The 19,082-nt window shown below is 37.3% G+C and overlaps 1 protein-coding gene across 2 annotated transcripts in view; it reads right to left on the reverse strand.

Annotated features, from left to right (window-relative positions):
• LOC121730135 (transcriptional coactivator YAP1) overlaps window positions 1-19,082 on the reverse strand; it is a 39,806-nt gene that overhangs the window by 3,747 nt on the left and 16,977 nt on the right. Inside the window, exons 2-5 of one of the 2 annotated variants that reach the window (XM_042119021.1) lie at window positions 7,986-8,119; window positions 7,189-7,275; window positions 4,419-4,559; window positions 1,358-1,506 (exon numbers count right to left, since the gene is read on the reverse strand). In XM_042119021.1, coding sequence (XP_041974955.1) covers window positions 1,358-1,506; window positions 4,419-4,559; window positions 7,189-7,275; window positions 7,986-8,119 — 511 coding nt within the window. The remainder of the gene's footprint in view (window positions 1-1,357; window positions 1,507-4,418; window positions 4,560-7,188; window positions 7,276-7,985; window positions 8,120-19,082) is intronic. The other variant, XM_042119022.1, reaches the window with a different exon arrangement.

The raw sequence follows: 19,082 nt of genomic DNA on the forward strand, positions 1-19,082 counted from the left end.
CCTTAAATAAAAATTAGAGACATCGAATATTTATTAACTACCAAGACTGTTATAGAGAACTAGCTGTTGCCCGCGACTTCGTCCGCGTGGACTTTGGTTCATAGCTGTTCCCGTACATCGATTGAGTCGTTTACGCGCAAATCAGGAAATTTTTCCGGGACTTTTTGTCCCGGAAAAATGTGCGGTACATTTTCCGGGACAAAATTAGTATTCCTTGTCTTTTCCCGAGACTCAAAGTACCTCCATACCAAATTCCATCAAAATAGATTGAATAGTTTACGCGCAAATCATAAAAGTATTTTGTGCAGTAACCGTAGATTTTTCTGGGATAAAATGTATCCTATGTTCTTTTTCGGGACTCAAAGTATCTTTATATCAAATTTCAGCAAAATGGGTCCAGCCGTTTACGCGTGATGTCGTGACTACGCGAAATATAACGTTCCGCGCAGCTTCGCCCGCGTAAATTAGATATTTCACAAACAAATTAGTCCACAAAAAAGTAGCCTGTGATCCTTCACGTGGTCTACTTCTTATCTGTGCCAAATAACAGAAAATTTGCTCCAATAGTTCGTGAAATAAGCCCTTTCAAATAATTTCCCTCGTTTTTTCCACATTTTCCTCTATTTCTTCGTTTCTATTAGTCTTAGCGCGATAAAATATAGCCTATAGCCTTCTTCAATAAATGGGCTACCTATCACTGAAATAATTTTTCAAATCGGACTAGTAGTTCCTGAGATTCGCGCGTTCAAATAAGCCATTTTTTCAAATAATTTCCCCCATTTTTTCCACATTTTCCTCTATTTCTCTGCTTTCATTAGTTTTAGCGTAATTAAATATAGCCTTATAGCCTTTCTCGATAAATGGGCTATTTAACACTGAAAGAATTTTTCAAATTGAACCGGTAGTTCTTGAGATTAGCGCGTTCAAATAAGCCATTTCAAATAATTTCTCCCGTTTTTTCCACACTTTCCTCTATTTCTTAGCTCCTATTAGTTAAAGCGCGATAAAATATAGCCTATAGCCTTCCTCGATAAATCTATCTAAAACTGAAAGAATTTTTCAAATCGGACCAGTTGTTTCTGAGATTAGCGCGTTCAAACAAACAAACAAACAAACAAACAACTAACTAACAAACTCTTCCGCTTTATAATATTAGTATAGATTATTATAATTTATAGAAAACATACATTTAAATATAACTCTAGCTTAGCTTATCATTTGAATTGTGTGTCCAAAAGCACAGAAAAATCGTAACTAAATAGAAATGGTACATGAGCCTTTCGTCCCGGTAGAGAATAACACTAAATATAAATGGTAAGTTATTGTTCTCATCCCAACTATTAGAAAGTATAACCACCTGGAGACGTATCTCCTGTTGGCGCTGCTTGAGCCGCTCCCTCTCCAGCTGCAACGACTGCAGACGCAGCTTCTGCTGGTTGGCCGCGTTGCTCCACCCGCCGCCCGCCAGCCCGGCATTACTCGCCGGCGTGCGCTGCAAGTGTTGTGCTGGAAACGAGAGAAGAACATAAAAACCTGAGTTACAATGCGTAGTTCGAGTCAGATTAGACTTTTACTTAAGAGGACGAATAAAGAAAAAAAATTAAACATCGTCCTTCTGTCTTCACACTCACGCCTATCTTTCGTATGCGGTGAAAAATGACGACGCGGAATCATCGCCAAGTTAGTTTTTTGTTATTACTTCGATAAATATACAAGATTTTAAAAATCAGTCCCTTGGCGATAGAATTTTATTCATTGTTAAAATATAATAAAAACGACAATAAGAACTCGTGACGTCACTGTTACAGTATATTATAACAGCGTTATTTTATTAATGTGTTTGTGTATGTAATATTTTATGTTGTTTTTTTTACATAAAAAAAGTTGAAATTACCCGCGTCAGCCACTATGTCGAATGTAGTTTATTTTTAAAAGCTTTTATTGTTTTATTTTTGTCGTTACTGGACGTCATAACTCATAATATCGAATTTCATACCCATATCAACGAAGTGCATCAAAGTTTATTACATTGTTATCGTACTGATATACAGGTACAACATTCGTAGCACTGAGAACTGCACTTTTTAGCGCTCTCACGTGATGTCATAAATCTATTGACGAAAGAGGGAGATAGCAACCGTCGCGTCGTGGTGTTTGTGCTAGGTTTAGGAGGAAGCTCCCAAAGTGCACAATTCACGACCAGCAGTCAGTGCCCATGAGTTCTTTCTTTAAAATTAAAGATTACGAAATAAAAAATTTGAAATGCCAATGATGAGTTTCTGTATTTTTTTTTTCTGTGTTCTAAAAAAATTTGTAGATATCGACCATCGCGTGCATGAGTTACAAAGTAGAACAACTTCCAAAGACATACTATTTAGAGTTCTCTCTATTAAACTACAAGTCTCAACCCAAGGAATTTTCAGTAGGTATAAACCGACTGCCACTAATAAGCTAAATGGACTAATTGACTGAATCTTCAATTTATAGACACTTTGACTACACTTTTTTAGGCTTGACTTATACCATCCTTCCTATCGTCCAATCGGCATGGCGCTACCGATTGGATCAGTTAGAAGTTAGAACTGACTAATCCCAGTTCCCACACACGGTCAGTTGTAACTGATCCAATCGGTAGCGTCATGCCGATAAGACGATAGGAAGGATGGTGTATGGCCAGTGGCCACCATTAGTAAAATTATGTTGTAAAGAGTTAAGGCGGGGATCAATCTCAATCAAAAACGATAACCTTGCACACAACCAAAGACCAAGCGTATACGCATCGCAATAAGATTCATTTTAGCTTAGGATAAAATTGTGACAACAAGGGCGGATCTTCTCTATTTTTCATGTTTTTTTTAAATATCTTTAGAAATAAATATTAAGAAACAAAATTGTTCGGTTAAAGAAATTTTAATATACATTTACTAACAATTTATTCAAATAAAATGTATAATTATCCTAGTTAATACTTATATTTCGATAAAATAGAGTTTTTTCGGAGGTGAGTTTGTAAATTAATTACAGCCAAAGTATTACGTTTTATTAAAATGTTTACGGTTTAAGGTATTTTGAATATTGTGCTTTATATCTCATATTTTTTAACACTTCGTTATTATATTGGAACTAGGTAAACCGGGAGTCACGGAATAACAAATTGGGGTTTATCCTCGCCTTAATCTTTCATGTATATTTTTCGCATTTAAATTTGACACTGTGGCGTTGATGATGTAATTCACGGGCGTAGCCAGGTTTTAGTATGGGGGGGAGGGAGGGTATGTAAAATGTTTAAGTGCAATAGAATAAATGAGATATGCCGCACGCCTGTCCTTATTTTAAATGGGGATGGGGGGGGGGGTTGAACCCCCAAAACCCTCCCCCTGGCTACGCCCGTGATGTAATTAGCCGTAATACACGGGAGCTATCCACGTTAGAAGCCCAGTTAAAATTAATTATATACACAGCTCATCTGCCGGTTTCACCGCTACATCCAAAACTGGCGTCAATGTCATCGTTCAATGATCCACTAATGTGCCAATGCCAACCATGTATCGCGTTAAAAAAAGAATAGACGTGAAATTATCCAATGTGCACAGTATAAATATACAGTAGAGCAGTGGTCCTCAACCTTTTTTATACGAGCCACAAACAAGTTTTGTTGTCGCGGGACACAACCAAAATTGTTAAGGGTGAAAAAATTATATACTTCGAAATTAGCGAAATAGAAGTGAAAAAATTTTGCTCTATTTTACCGGTGGACGTGAATTCCAAAATGGCTTAACTTCGAGCGGGCACTGATAAAGTCCCGGCGGACCGCAGGTTAAGTATAGCTACAGTAAAAATATGTAGAGTAATTCAGATGTGCTCTTAAATCAGAATCACAATCAGAAACAATGAAAATTGAAATAAACCTCAACACAGAGCTATGTTTCGCTTGTAAATTTTATGAGTGTTAAGAACTTAAGGCATAATAATAGTTATTTATTATTTATACTATTTTGTGTAATACATAAGTTTATTTCGGCCTCATGGCCCAAATTTGTATGGAGGCTGATTCGAACCCTATATTATGTATTTCCAATGGGTATATGAACGGCTTTATGCAGTATGCACCATCCAAGTAAACAAAAATAATTTTACATCAATTTTACTATAATTTGTTAACGCTTAGTTTCGAGTATTTCAGAACAACCTTAGCTGATACGAGTATTATACATTTCTCATTAGTCCCAAGGGATCTTGTTAGTTGTTTAGTTACCATAAATATTAATGTGGTACGCAATAAATGAAAATGATATTTATTTCATGTATTATTCTATAGATATTAGATATGCCATTTTACTGATATGTATTATTATTTATTGGCAATTATTTTAACTCCCCATTGTCACTAGGTAAGAATTATAGTAAAAAAAACTTACGTATCCTAGGATCGAACCAAGACGTCGTTCTTGCGGCGTGGTTTATGAAGTAGATCTCTCCCTCTGGTGTGGTGGCTTGTTCCCATCCATCCGGCAGCGGTCCCAGGGGATCTGTGCTTGTGTTACTGCTTGTACTCTTTGCTGAAAACAGATGGATGGTTCTTTAATAAACGAAGAAAAGCGTAAGTACAGCAATAGTTTTGTTGCGTAGACTTTATAGTCTGCGTGATTTTTGTGTTAACACAATGTTTGCATTTCTTGTAACGGTTGCATCTATTGCAAAAATCAATGTTTTTTTTACGGACAGACTTTAAGTTTTGTGATTTTATACAAAATATTTAGTGTGTCCATTCTCTCATTAGCAATGTTTCTGCCTATTATGCGTAATGAACGTACTACATTAAATCTATTCAAGTCATTATAGCTCTAAATGTATGTAATATGTCACATAAAGAAACAGAGTAACTGCCAAGTTACGTAAAACTTGCCAGAGAATTACGAAATTAGAAAACATTAATGTCCTTTATTACGAATAGGCAATAGGCAATTTATTTTATTGTTTCCAGGCCTCAGCCCGGAAGCGATATAAGAGATATTATAATAGCGTTATTTTTAAACACAAAGCTTGATGAATGGATAACATATGGACGGTATTGAGTTATTATTGAAGCTTGTTTTCTTACACAGCAAGCGGAAATATTGACATTGCTGATTCCGTACTGAGAACTAAATGAATCACAGGGCACTTTGCCACAGCGACGCACCATACGATTATATTTAGCTGTGTGTAGCGTAACGAATAATCCATTCATAAATAACGAGCATTATATAATAAATTAAAGCGATTGTTCTAGGAAAGCGATGCTGCGGCGTCTCCGTTCGGGTTGGGCCGCTGTTTCATTCAATCACTCATTCTTCTCGCTTCTAACGATTTTTTTTCTATATTCTACAATATTAATTCGGTTTTGTTCCTTGTTCCATACAAAGAATTCTATTCAGTTTAAATAGAAGTCTTTCTGTCTTTGGTTCCAGTTTATTTCAAATCAAACTACAACATTTTATTCTCATGAAATGTCAAACTTACGACATTGACATTTCATGAGTCCATTTTGTAGTTTGATAGGAATCAATCGAAAATCGAACAAGGAGCGAATCTACGTAAATACTGCATTGTAAAATAGTGGATGTACCTACAACTTTACAATTGTACCTACATAACAGAAAATAATATAAACAAAATACAAGCGAAAAACGCAAAATATACCCGAAGTCTACATGCGGCACGCCCTCCATCTAGAGTTTGAGTTTTGGGTTGCTACGAATTTAACACTTTGTTTAATTACTATTTTTAAATATTAAATTTACTTCTAAGTTCTAACTGTTGTATGAACCGTCCCTCGACCAAAATAGATACATATATTGCAAGTCAACTCATTAAAAACCATCATTTAACTACTAGCAGAAAAGTTAAATAGGTCAAACATTTTACTAAAATAAAGGTGTAAAAAGTTGCAAATTACAAACTATTAGCCCTGTAATTATCGTAATGAGTAAAGTCAAAATACATAACGAGGGTCTGGACATAATTATAACATTATAATAAGTAAAGCATAATGCAGGTGTAAATTTATGTAATCGCAGCGACGCGGTCGTTATGCTAAGCGTTGTTTTATGCCCGGAGATTGTATTTTTTATGCTAATTTAGCAATTACGATAGTAAAATTTAGTTCATATTTAAATTCACTTTTTTGAGTTCACTACATCATTGTTTTTCGCGGGAAAGGGATCTGTTTACTCCAATAAACATGCTATTTTACATTTCAGTTTTGCATTTCTTTTATGCATTGTCCAGTGACGCCACGTTATTTGCATGTTTCAATTCATTTCTCTCTCATAAGTAATCGATTTAACTATTCTGACAAATTATACAACTAGCGACGATTTCTGGTGCTCAGTCCTTTAGACAATAGTTCTTTTATCACTAAACTATAAGAGATAAACAGTTAAGCGGTAAGTGGTAACCATTCCAAGAATAGTAATCACTTATCAGTTAATCAATATTTTATATAACATCTAAACATGAGTCTTGTTTAGATGTTAACTATTCTGACAAATTATACAACTAGCGACGATTTCTGGTGCTCAGTCCTTTAGACAATAGTTCTTTTATCACTTAACTATAAGAGATAAACAGTTAAGCGGTAAGTCGTAACCATTCCAAGAATAGTTATCACTTATCAGTTAATCAATATTTTATATAACATCTAAACATGAGTCTTGTATCACCACGAAGATATTTCGTAAGTCAAATATGTCTCCAGTGCAAGGAGCCAGATTATAGAAGAATGTATTGTGAAAACACTATTCGTATGTCAGGTGATCTACATAGCGTTAGCGATTGTTTGCTTTTGTCATAATGTAGATAAGATAATATGACGGTGCTCCTCGACGTAGGCTCACCACTTTGTTTCTGAATACGTGACAACAGCACGTAATAACGCTGTGAACTATCGAAAGACGCGTTTATAACATAACGTGACTTCGGCTCGACCACGAGTCCGAGTGATGTATAAAGGGCTGTGATTTCAACACGCCCGGCGCCAGTGTATTTTAGGAGCTATATGATGAAAAACAACATTTAACACGTAAATCAATTACGGTTCTCGTATGACTAATGCGCTCGTAATATTAATTACTCGTTATTACTTAATGGACAACTCAGTCCGTGCCCTCGATTTTGAGACGCCGGTGTATGGGAACGTTAAATTACCTTCGACGACGTCCATCGCTGACGGATGCGTGTGTGATGTATTCGTCGTTTCTTGGAATACATTCGTGCTCACTCTCCGCCCCGGCGCTGAGGAAAAATATGTATCTATTACACAATTATTTAGCTTAATGTGACATTAGTGGATGAGTGCGGATGTGGCTGTCGGGAGCGGTGCCGCGGTGGCGCCCGGCCGCGCTGCCGACTCGCGTTTTTCGCGCTCTCGACGCCTCCCGACGGAAACGGCACGTTAATTCCCGTCATAAAATCAATTTTAGAATTCGGGTTATTTACTTGTTTTTATTTTAGTTTCGTGATAATTTTAAACGTCGCTCCGAAGCCAATTAGATCACGTGAAAGCGAATGTTTTCTTAGCGAACCACACAGTTTCCTACACGATCATAAAAGATTTATAGTTCGAATGCAAGGCGGGATTTGTTTTGGTATCGGTCATTAAAATTATCTATTGCGTAACTTTTTAATCGTGATAAGAAATACCGAAAATTTAAGCGATGGATCGCGCAGCGTTCTATAAATAGTCACCAAATGAAAATTGGCTTTACAAATCTACATAGGACTTCTAAGTAAACAAAGTGCCCTGGGATTGAAGATTAAGAATGAGAAAATACAAATTATTGACGGAGATGAAGGTATAGGACGGAGAGGAACCTAACAGACATCCTCCTTCAGACATAAAATAACTTTGAACGTAATTTACTAAAGTCCAAAGGCCAATCGAGGAACAAAACTATCTTTGAAAATCTGCCTCGTATCGTCATTTAGATTTACTAGATACTCACTCGATGTGGCAATAGTCTGTGGGGTGGCGGTCTGTGTGAGTATGGCTTCTGTGCTCTGGTGCTGGACACCAGCTACGTTCTGTGCTGCGAGGGTCTTACGGGGGTCCTCCCACGTCGTTGTCTTGGTTATGTGACTGAAAAGAGACAGAAAATCAATTAAACATACGTTACCCACGTAACAATTACAATCACAAACTTAAGAGGATTCCACACCGCCATTTTTCCCATACAAACGCTGTCCCCTGTTTCCTCCCTGGATAATGCTAGTAGAGTTATAATTTTTTTCCTGAATATCTACGGCCACTAATACAATGTCCCTATGTTTTCCTTTTTTTCATAATTTAATTATTAAATAAGATATGAACGTTCAAAAACCCAAAAAAATGGCCAGATTTTCCACTGTGTTCAAACGTCCAGAAAACAGATTTGGATAGATTATACAAAAAAAAGCAAAACATAGGAACACAGCTCAAGCCTTTTTTTAATCTTTAATGAAAAAAGTACTTAAATCGGTTAAGTTTTGGAGAAGGAATCAGGGGACAACGAATCGTTGATTTTCTGGATTTTCTGCAGTTGTCTCTATCGCGTTCTGCGGTATAGGCTTGAGGTAAGGGAGACAGCTATAGATATTACACGTACTTTTTTTTCATTTCTCTAGCTGCTGTGGTATCCTCTTAAGTAAGTAATTTATTGTTTCTCATTTGAGCAACGTTGCATAATCCCGTCCAACTTCATTAAAATTTAAGGGCAAGGATACAACAAATTGTTGTTTTAGTATTATGAGTATTTGGTGTTAAAAACAACCTTAAATTACATTTAAGGTTGTTTTTAACACTACAAAGGAAACCGTGGTGTTCGACTAGTATGCACTATGCTAAATATAAAAATCAGCTGAACATAAAGACAGAGGCGTTACAATACATATTAGAACAAGTGGCAGATCAAGGTCTAAAAGTGGTTTCAATAACTGAACATGTATGAGTCTATAGACTCAACAGCCGCCAGACAAGACTTCCTACTTACCGGTCGATGTGACCAATTTAAAGGAAACCGGACGCGAGCGACCTAGTGAATAAACACTCGCTCGCCACGATCAATGATTCTTTTACTTTCTTTACATTGAAAGTAGGCAGCCTTTTAAATAACCGATCATTTATCCTACTTCGATCTTTACTATCGACGAGATCGGCGAAAGGAAACGTGATATAAACATGATGTTGTGAAAGATTTAATATTTAATATTCCTATCTCTAGTAGGGCAAAACCAGAGATAGATCAAATATTGGGAATGGCCGTAAGCGGTTAATGCAAAACCGAACCAAACATCGTAAAGGTTAATTACGTTATTGAAGATTATGATTTTGCAAATGGCGGCCGAGATACGGTAAATCGATTAGTACGGGACGGTAATGAACTTGGCTCAGGTGTCGCCGGACAAGCTTCAATGCACCTGCATCTTACATTCATCGCTTTACAATAGCGTTTTTAGACGTTCATTCGCAATTTATGGCGTTTTTGTCCGTAATTTCTATAAAAACTTTTTCAATGCAAGCTGTGTTCTCCGCTAAATGTGGCCCTCCCATTATGCAGTTTATTAATGAGTTGTCCATTCGGTTTAAGGGTAGATAGGAAGGAACTATTTTGCATTTTAATGCCTCCACTAACCGTTGTTTGTTCGAGCGTCGCGTATGGAAGTTCGTAAGGGACCGCCTGATCCGGCGGCGGCATCGGAAGCCACAATAAAACAATATCGACCCATTAATAAAATTTAAAGTTTGTTGCTCTACAAGTTGTAGCAAAAGTCACACGATCATCAGACTTGAGTAGCAATAAGGCGCCTAGCCTATGTGTCATAAGATGGCAATCAATAGAGGGCATTGTTCAGTCCTTCATATTAAAACGCATTCCTCCACAGCAAAAAAACTCGGAGCCTATGCACAGCAAAAAGCTCGAGTGGCAGGTGAGGAGGAATTTGAGTTTTCAAGGTATGTAAATAAAGTTTAAAATAATAGCAATCAGATGATATTATGCGGTGCGAGGGTTGCGGGGTAGCGCGGCGTGTAATTACAGAGCGCAGGCAGCGGTGGCTCGGATTGCATAACATCAGCCAAACTGTTATACAAGTCTTGCACCAGCGCATCATGTTTGTATACAATCACATTGTATCACCCTGTCGGTGGTTTTATTTTTCAGTTGCTTGGGCGACATCCAACACAAGAAAAATGTGTTTGATGATTGAATGTTTTTGCAAATCTTCTAGTTTATTTCTTATCTTAGATGCTAAACACAAACTCTCATAAATAATCCTATATGATGTAAATTCTGCTGTGCAAGGATACTGATGATACTGAAAGATAATACTTATATGTACTTTTAATAGAGTTCTAGTCCTCTCACAGACTCTAAATAATAAAATCTGTTCTTCTTTATTATTTAGATAAAAATATTGCTCTTATAATATAAGCCGTGAACAATTCTACGTTAAATTCTGCACGTAAACATGGGTGTATGTGCAGAATTTAACATGGATCATGATGACATGATTCATGAGCATCATAACGCGAAAGCCAGATTTTAGAAAAATACATGTAAATATCAAAACAAAAATCCCATGACATTTAAAAAATGACCAACCGTTTTTTTTCTGAAAATAAGGGGGCAAAAGAGCAAACGGTTCACCGAATGGAAAGCAACTTCCGTCACCCATGGACACTCGCAGCATCAGAAGAGCTGCAGGTGCGTTGCCGGCCTTTTAACAGGGAATAGGGGAGGGTAGGGAAGTGAATAGGGTAGGGGATTGGGCCTCCGGTAAACTCACTCAGTCGGCGAAACACAGCGCAAGCACTGTTTCACGCCGGTTTTCTGTGAGAGCGTGGTATTTCTCCAGTAGAGCCGGCCCATTCGTGCCGAAGCATGGCTCTCCCACGTATAACAACCTAATACGATAAACAAATTTTTAAACTGTGCTAACACGAGATAAACAATTGAACTAACTAGTGTGTACAGTGTACACTTTACAACTACGGTACTACATTTCAATGCAGCTGCAGTACGGAACTAGAATTAGCAGTCTAGAAAGCTTGAACAGGACACATGGCTATGAATATGCATATCGCACGGCATACGCACAAGGAAATTATAATATAAATACACATGAACAATTACCCAGATGACAACTATTGAGAAACTGTATGTCTCTCTCCTGCGAAGGCCTTCCACTCTTACACAATAGTGCCGCTTGCTGGCTCGATAACACAGATACTTACCGGTTTGCCAGCCGCAGAACAAAGAGTGAGTATTATTAGATCGAATATTGCAAGTCTATCGCTGAGTTATACGATTCTAGTCAGCATGATCCAACGCCAGTAAATTATTACTTCAAGCTATTGCTTGTTCTCTTAAAGATACCGGCAAGCTAAGCATGGGTTTCTTTCTAGGTTGTAACGGAGAAACTGACAGAGGGACAAAGGAAGTCATTTTGTTCCTGAAATCTATCGACGTTTTCCTTTCGCATTTCTCATGTGGTCGTGCTAGAAGGGTTATAGCTGCAATATTCCCAACCGACCCGCATGCTGCCAATGGTACCGACAACTAGAATTAAGAAGTTTTACATGGTAGCAGCCCTTAAGAAGTTTTGTATGGTAGGTTGAAAGATCATTCAATTTATAATCTTTCGACATCTTACTATATTAGAAATCTGTTATGGTAGTTGAAGGTGCTAAACATATGGCCGTTGTAGGTGGATACAGGTGGTCCCCACAAATGGGTATGGTTGCTACGCCCATATACTTTCCATGGGCGGGAATGATATTGAAAGATCATTATTGTTTTCCAACAAAGCAAATAAGACACCTTTGCTCGTAATTATTGTATGCATCTATTTAGTATTATAAATGAAAGAATTAGACGCATTTTGATGGTACCAAAACCGATTAGAGAAAGCCCCAGATTTAAATCATAATATAGAGCCAGTTACTAAATTCATATCTTTCTTGATAGTTATATTTTTGTCCGCTAATATAGTGTCTGCTGATTTTAAAGGAGGTATTAAGTAATGTTTTCTGCCAATCAGCTGTATAATTGTCGTTCAACGATCACCTCAATAACCCACAACAGACACATCGGCAGTCAATTGAGTATTCCTAACAAACAAATAAAGTAATAACACGGAATCATTGCATGCAATAATAGGTCATAATCCAAGAAAAGTTAATTTTAGGGCCAACTACAATTTTCTGGTAAGAGATGCTTATCTTATCCGCTTTGCCACTAACGACTCAGTTTAACTCGACACTCGACAGAGTCAAAACTTTTGATAATCATAGACAGTCACATAATGGGCGATCGTGAAATAGGCTCTCACAATTTTATAGTTTTAGCATTTTCTAAACAGCAATTTTATGTTTGTCAGAATAAATATTTTAATAGGAGAAGTCGAAAGACAAATGAATGGATGGTTAGACTTTGGCATCTTTCGACAACTCTACGAGTTTATGTTTTCTGAATAAAAACTAACCTTGATAAGTTACCTTCACGCTTCATACGTGATTTCAGCTGATAAGCTAGGTAGAAAGCAATATGTACGTAATTATGATAAGAGGAAAAGAAGCGATAATTTTATGTGTCAGCTCGGGCGCCATGTCTCAGACTGGTTTAAATGTTTATGTTTTAAGAGTTTGTGTTTTGGGAAATCAAACAATAAAATTAATTATAAGATGTCATACGAATCAAGCTTAAGACTTTACACAGCCTAACTCTGAAGGGCCTACCACCTAGCATCATAAACTCTACCTTAGTCCAATGTGCCTTATTGTAGTAACGAAATATTGAAGCAGCATGATAGTATTATCATGTAGTCTTAATCTACGAATAATAAAATTAATAGATACAAGACTGTACAGTCTACACTATTAAGAGTTATCGTGTGCAGTTAGATTTATTCTTACGTGGGAGAGCCATGCTTCCGCAAGAATGGGCCGGCTCGACCGGAGAAATACCACGTTCTCACAGAAAACCGGCGTGAAACAGCGCTTGCGCTGTGTTTCGCCGAGTGAGTTTACCGGAGGCCCAATCCCCTACACTATTCCCATCCCTAATCTCCCCTATTCCCTTCCTTACCCTCCCCTATTACCATATTCCCTCTTAAAAGGCCGGCAACGCACCTGCAGCTCTTCTGATGCTGCGAGTGTCCATGGGCGACGGAAGTTGCTTTCCATCAGGTGACCCGTTTGCTCGTTTGCCCCCTTATTTCATAAAAAAAAATGAAATGCACCTACAAGGAAACTCTTCCTTCCTAATTATGATTAGAATAAAAATATTGTCTTATTTTAAGTATAACATGTTTTTGTCGGAAAGTAATATACATTTCACATTTCGTAAGAACAAATTAATTTACGATTTCAGGGAAATGACCGAATTAACAAAACATCAAAGTACGTACTTGGTAAATATAAATTTGATCATTTATCAAATTTTCATAATTAAAAAACCACTTGTTTCGAGAGACACTACTTAAAATGTTGTTATGATACATGAAATTTAATAATGAATTTTATGTTTTGATGAGATCACCGTCAATTAAAACTTGGACTAAATTTCAGAATAACAAACAGTCATTTTAAACCTAAGATCAAAAAACTTTCCAGTCATCTTAATGTCTTTTTCAGCCAGCTATAGGACGTTGGAGCTAATTGGACGGAAATCTAGCAATAATAAAAATCGGTTAAGTGCGGGTCGGACTCGCGCACGAAGGGTTCTGTACTGTTTTTTTTTATTTTATTTTAATATAATTCTTAAATATTGAAGTAAACATAATATAATTAAAGGCCTTAATTATATTATGTTTACTTCAATATTGTGAAAATATCAAGTGCCTACCTGTTGCCATTATTGATATCGAGCAAAAAAGGCCAAAAAATTCACGTTTGGAGTATGGGAGCCCCTTTTAAATATTAATTTTATTTTGTTTTTAGTATTTGTTTTATAGCGGCAACAGATATACACAATCTGTGAAAATTTCAGAACTCTAGCTATAGCGGTTCTTGAGATACATCCTGGAGACAGACGGACAGACAGACATCGCAGTCTTATGAATAGGGTCCCGTTTTCACCCTTTGGTTACGGAACCCTAAAATCTGGGTCCATGCTCCATGCATCTGTCTTGCTCCTAACTTGGCTCTGATTGCCGGACGCACGTCACGTCGGACGCACATCCTCGTCGGTCGTGTGCGTAATTTTACCGCTTATACTTCACTTGCACCTATAAAGTGCACACTTACAAGTGTTCTAGTGTTCTTAAACGCCTCCGTGGTCTAGTGGTACAGAGCGCGGCTCTTGACTCGGAGGTCGTGGGTTCGATTCCCGCGTTGGAATCATGTTATTTCCAAGTTTGGTTAGGACAATGCAGGCTAATCACCTGATTGTCTGACAAGTAAGATAATCCATGCGTCGGATGGGCATGTAAAAAGTCGGTCCTGCGCCTGATCTCTCACCAGTCGTGTCGGTCTTCCGTCCCACTGGGTTATGAGAGTAAAGGAATAAAGAGTGCTCTTGTGTACTGCGCACACACTTGGGCACTATAAAATTACTCCTGCGTAGCTGGCCTGGTTTCAATGAAACCGGCCACCGTCACCGAAATCGGTGTGGGAGCTATTATTATTAGTGTTCTTAGGTTCAACTAGTTTACTGAATTTTGTTACATTATCAGCTAAATGATAAAATTATTATCCTAAATTCTCTATAAACAGATCTTTAACTCCTAGGTAAATAACAGCTGTTTATTTACTTTTTAGGATTGATTACGTAACCGTAGACTGACGGTCCGCGGATGATTTAAAGCCCCGGAAACGTAATTGGCTCAAGAACTCACTGCCACTTCGAATATCATGTTTTACGTCTCTTTATGAGACCGGCCATTACAATAGCGAACATAACTCTGATCTTACCAGATCATAAAGTTAATATACCTAGCGGAATAGAGAAACAAAGGCCTGAGCAAGAGAGATGTCACTATCAGTAACACTGCGTGGTAAAAAGAGACGTGTGATACATGACAGCAGCACTCTTTTTTTGACGTCCAGTCGGCACGTGCCGCACGTTGACAATTTAATCTCATAGAAATCATGTTCAATCATGATTGTGTAAGTGTATACGTACACATATTTTTACACACAGATGAAACCAATTTCGGTTACGTTTGACAGCTCGAGATTGTTGCTCTATTCCGCTAGGTATATTAACTTTATGTACCAGATAATAGCGTTGCGTTCTCGTATTCTTGTTAAAAATATGCGCCATCTTCTTAAAAACAGAAGCCACTTGTCACAAATTCTGTATTGTGGTTTCTGTTACAGATGCGATAAGCAAGTCAATAAAAAGGAATAAGATTCAGCATGAGTAAGTAATGAATCATTAGGATATGTCGTAACACTAGCTTTATGTCATTTAAACACTAATTCCATATTTGGTGCTAATTGAAAAAATAAATCCATTCATTAAAGAACCGACGAAGAAGCCAGCACAAGCATTTTAAGGGCATATCCACGTATAGGGAATGGTGTGTAGGAGTTAGGACCCGTCATGAATGGACGAGTAAACAAGTTTGACGCACTACAATATGATAAAAGTTTTATCAATTTTGATAAAGACGGTTTGCCAATCTTATCGGTCGATACAGGATATTGTTGTTTTATCCTAATCATAACTTTTTTCATTTATCGTTCTAAGTTTCACCTTAATTGTGACTTTTAAGTTTAGAATAAAGAAGGCAATTAATTTAAGGATTTGGAATGTGAATTTAACTTATTCTTGTGACAATCTGTGCAAAAGTTACTTGTGTGACAACCTGTGCAAAAGTTACTAGTGCTGCTACTAGATTAATTATTATTATTAGTTACTGTATAATAACTGTACTTACTCTACTACTGTATATTCTTTCTAACAAAGGGTTTTTCGACGCAGTTATTAACATTGATCAAATATTCTTAGAAAGCAATAACGCCCTTTTTAATACGAGTCTATGACATTTTCACAGTTTCCACTAACGATGGATCGTAGGTTTTTCACCGAGAACAACATGGCGGAGACGAAGTTCTAAATTTGAATCTCGGACGAGTTGGCGCTCACGTTCGTAAATAAACGCACACATGTGTAATCAGTAACACTATACAAATCAAACTGTCACATTTATAAAACTGAGAGGTTGATTAAATAGAAGATAAGCTTGATCAAATAACTACTAAGCATAATATTAAAGTTGAATTTTTAACAAACATTTAAGTCATAGTTTTGAATTCCAATTTCCAACACAACAATCAAATTCAGTTAAGGCATCTTCAAAAGTAGAAAATATGACATTAAGTACCTACATTACACATTACAGAAGAAAAAATATTCAATTGCTAATTAGTCTTAAGTAGTCCAATTTCAACTAAAGAACTAATTAATAGTCAAAAGGCTAGTATCATTAGTATTTATTACAACAAATGAGTTCCAAGTCCGTACCCACACAGATGCAGCGGACGAAAACGTACGAGTGACGCATCAACTTCCGGCCGATGATTTTATTACGGGATCTCCTGTACCCACCGACATTTGGATAGATCATTCGTTCATCCCGTGTGATTTCATACTTTAGAAGCGTGGTCACAGTCAGTAGCTCGCACAACGAAGCATCCTCCATAAAAACTCCATTGACATTATGAGGTAAGCTTGAAGCTTCGGATATATTATTACAGTCTTAAAATAATTTCACGCTTTTACGTAACACGAATACGCTCAGTTACATCTGTCAACTGTCATAAGAACAGGTAAATATTGGGGGTAATTTGCTCAGTCACAACATTTGGACTACTTAAATTTTCCAATTCCGCAAGGTCCTTTAAATTAAATTTCAGGACCGATGATGATGATTCGGAATATTACAGCGTGACCAATTCGGTAACATGAAATTGGGCATCTAGTGGCGAGTGGCTGGCGCCAGCGTGCTCTCATTCCTGACAAAGGACCGATTGATTTATTTATATCATTAAGTGCCGTACGACATCAATGTTTCTTCAGTTTTATTACTGGCTTCCTTTAACACTTTTCACGGTATAAATAACTACTAACGTCGAATATCATTCGCAATATTGACTTCAATAAAACATTATAAAACAGACTGAAATAAGTTTGGAGAAAGATAAAAAGATAATATAAGTCGAAGTTAAATCTCACACAAGATGATTTCTTCTCCCTTTCGCAACGAAAAACATCATAAGTAAGCATTTATCAAAGTAGGTATATTCCATCAATTTAGGAAGCTGGAATAACTGCTTTATTAGTATATGGTGTATGTGTGTGTAGTAGGCCAACTCGTACAAGGCAGTGCGAGACGACTAGTCGGCCTTGCGGCTAGGTGGTCCGCCGCTCGCCGCCAGAGGTTAACAACATGTTTTTTTTATTTAAACTTTAGAAAGTAACAAGATAACGCGTTCGTGTTATCTTAAGGAAATTAAGAACTCTTGACAGCGATAAGGCTTATTTCTTCTTTATTGATAGGGAAAAACAGATCAGTGCCACGCATTGTAGGTGTGCTTTGTAGATGCGCTTTGTTTTACAAATCATTTATTTCATGGTTCTGTCAATGTGGAAAAATAAATAGATGTTGGACAATGATTCCTTAATACGGCAAATTCAGTGACAGCTACATAAAGATAGTACTTCCAGGTATAAATAGAGAAAGTCCCTTCTTGATTTGAAAAAAATGTAGAGATCACTTTAAAGTTAATGACGACGCTTTAAAAGTAAACGAACTTACCAGTTTTTTCCTCATTGAAGCAAGGGTTAGTTGTCGACCACACAGGGATGACGATCGGTTTGAGCTTGTGACCTATGATACTACAGCGACCGGTATTGGCATCCGGGTTAGCGGATGGCTTCTTTACCACAATTGCCAAAACAGAAAAAGATAACAAATTATGTATTCCGCGAAAACTAGTTTAGAGGTCGTTGTAGATGTGGTGTGGTCTGTGCAAGATCTATATTACGATACTTGGACTCGAGCTATTCAAATAAAAGGAGTAGTGTACTTATGTTACTTTGCTGTACAGGGCTTATTGGAGAACACACGTCAATAGGAGAAATTATTTACTGACGTAAAAGTACCGTCTCAATACAAGCAGTGAGCGATAGTGTTTGGCCTGAGTCACCGGGAATCATGTGAGGAGCTGCGCCCTATAATTAGACGTTAATCAGAAAAAGGCTGAACATGAAGCACATGTCCGGCGCCAACGGAAGCCGGTCTGGCTCGAATAATTCATTGTGTATTACGCGCCACTCATTCATATGGCTTCCACTAGGTAGTGGATAGAGCGTCCATTCACATTCACAGAGGTAATGCACAGGAAGTTCTAATGGACGCCACCTCTACGGCCGCTGGTGCGCTGGATTTGCAATAAGGTTAACGTTTATGGTTTAGTTTTGCGACTATTCATATTTAGCCTCGGTCTGTATACGGATTGTGGAGTTGTTCATTTTGTCAGTCAATTTTCAGGTGGTGAGAAGATTTTTTCTTGCATTTTTGTGGGAAAATTAAAATAAATCTAAAAGAAAGATCCAACTGATCCATGACACTCAAACTATGTTCTTAATACATTGTGCAATTTTACCATTAAGTATATTCTTCACAATATAATATTTTACAATGTAAAAGAAAATTGAAAAGATATATTGTAATCAAAACGAAAGATGTATGGCTACAGCAACACTCGTTGCCTTATGAAGTATGAAATCATTTGTGTATGGTGTACCAGTAACAAGTTTGAAGGTAGAACGGAGTGCAAGTTGCACCGTGAGGCTACTGTCCTGCTGGGGCCGCGGACTTTGGACTTGACTGTTTATAGTTACGTCTCGTTCCCTCATACAGGCAAATGCCTCTATCTTTTTCCCTCGCTAATCTTACCTCACCGCTAGATTCGTTTCGATGTCTGCGTACTTTTTGCTGTCACCGCCAACCTGTCTTGAGCCTTTTAACTCGTGACAAAATGAAGGTATAATAAGTATTAAATTCGAATGTGCAAAAAATATTCACACGTTAACGGAAATAATTGAAGAAAACAC

Source organism: Aricia agestis, chromosome 9 (assembly GCF_905147365.1).
Source record: "Aricia agestis chromosome 9, ilAriAges1.1, whole genome shotgun sequence".
NCBI lineage: Eukaryota > Metazoa > Arthropoda > Insecta > Lepidoptera > Lycaenidae > Aricia > Aricia agestis.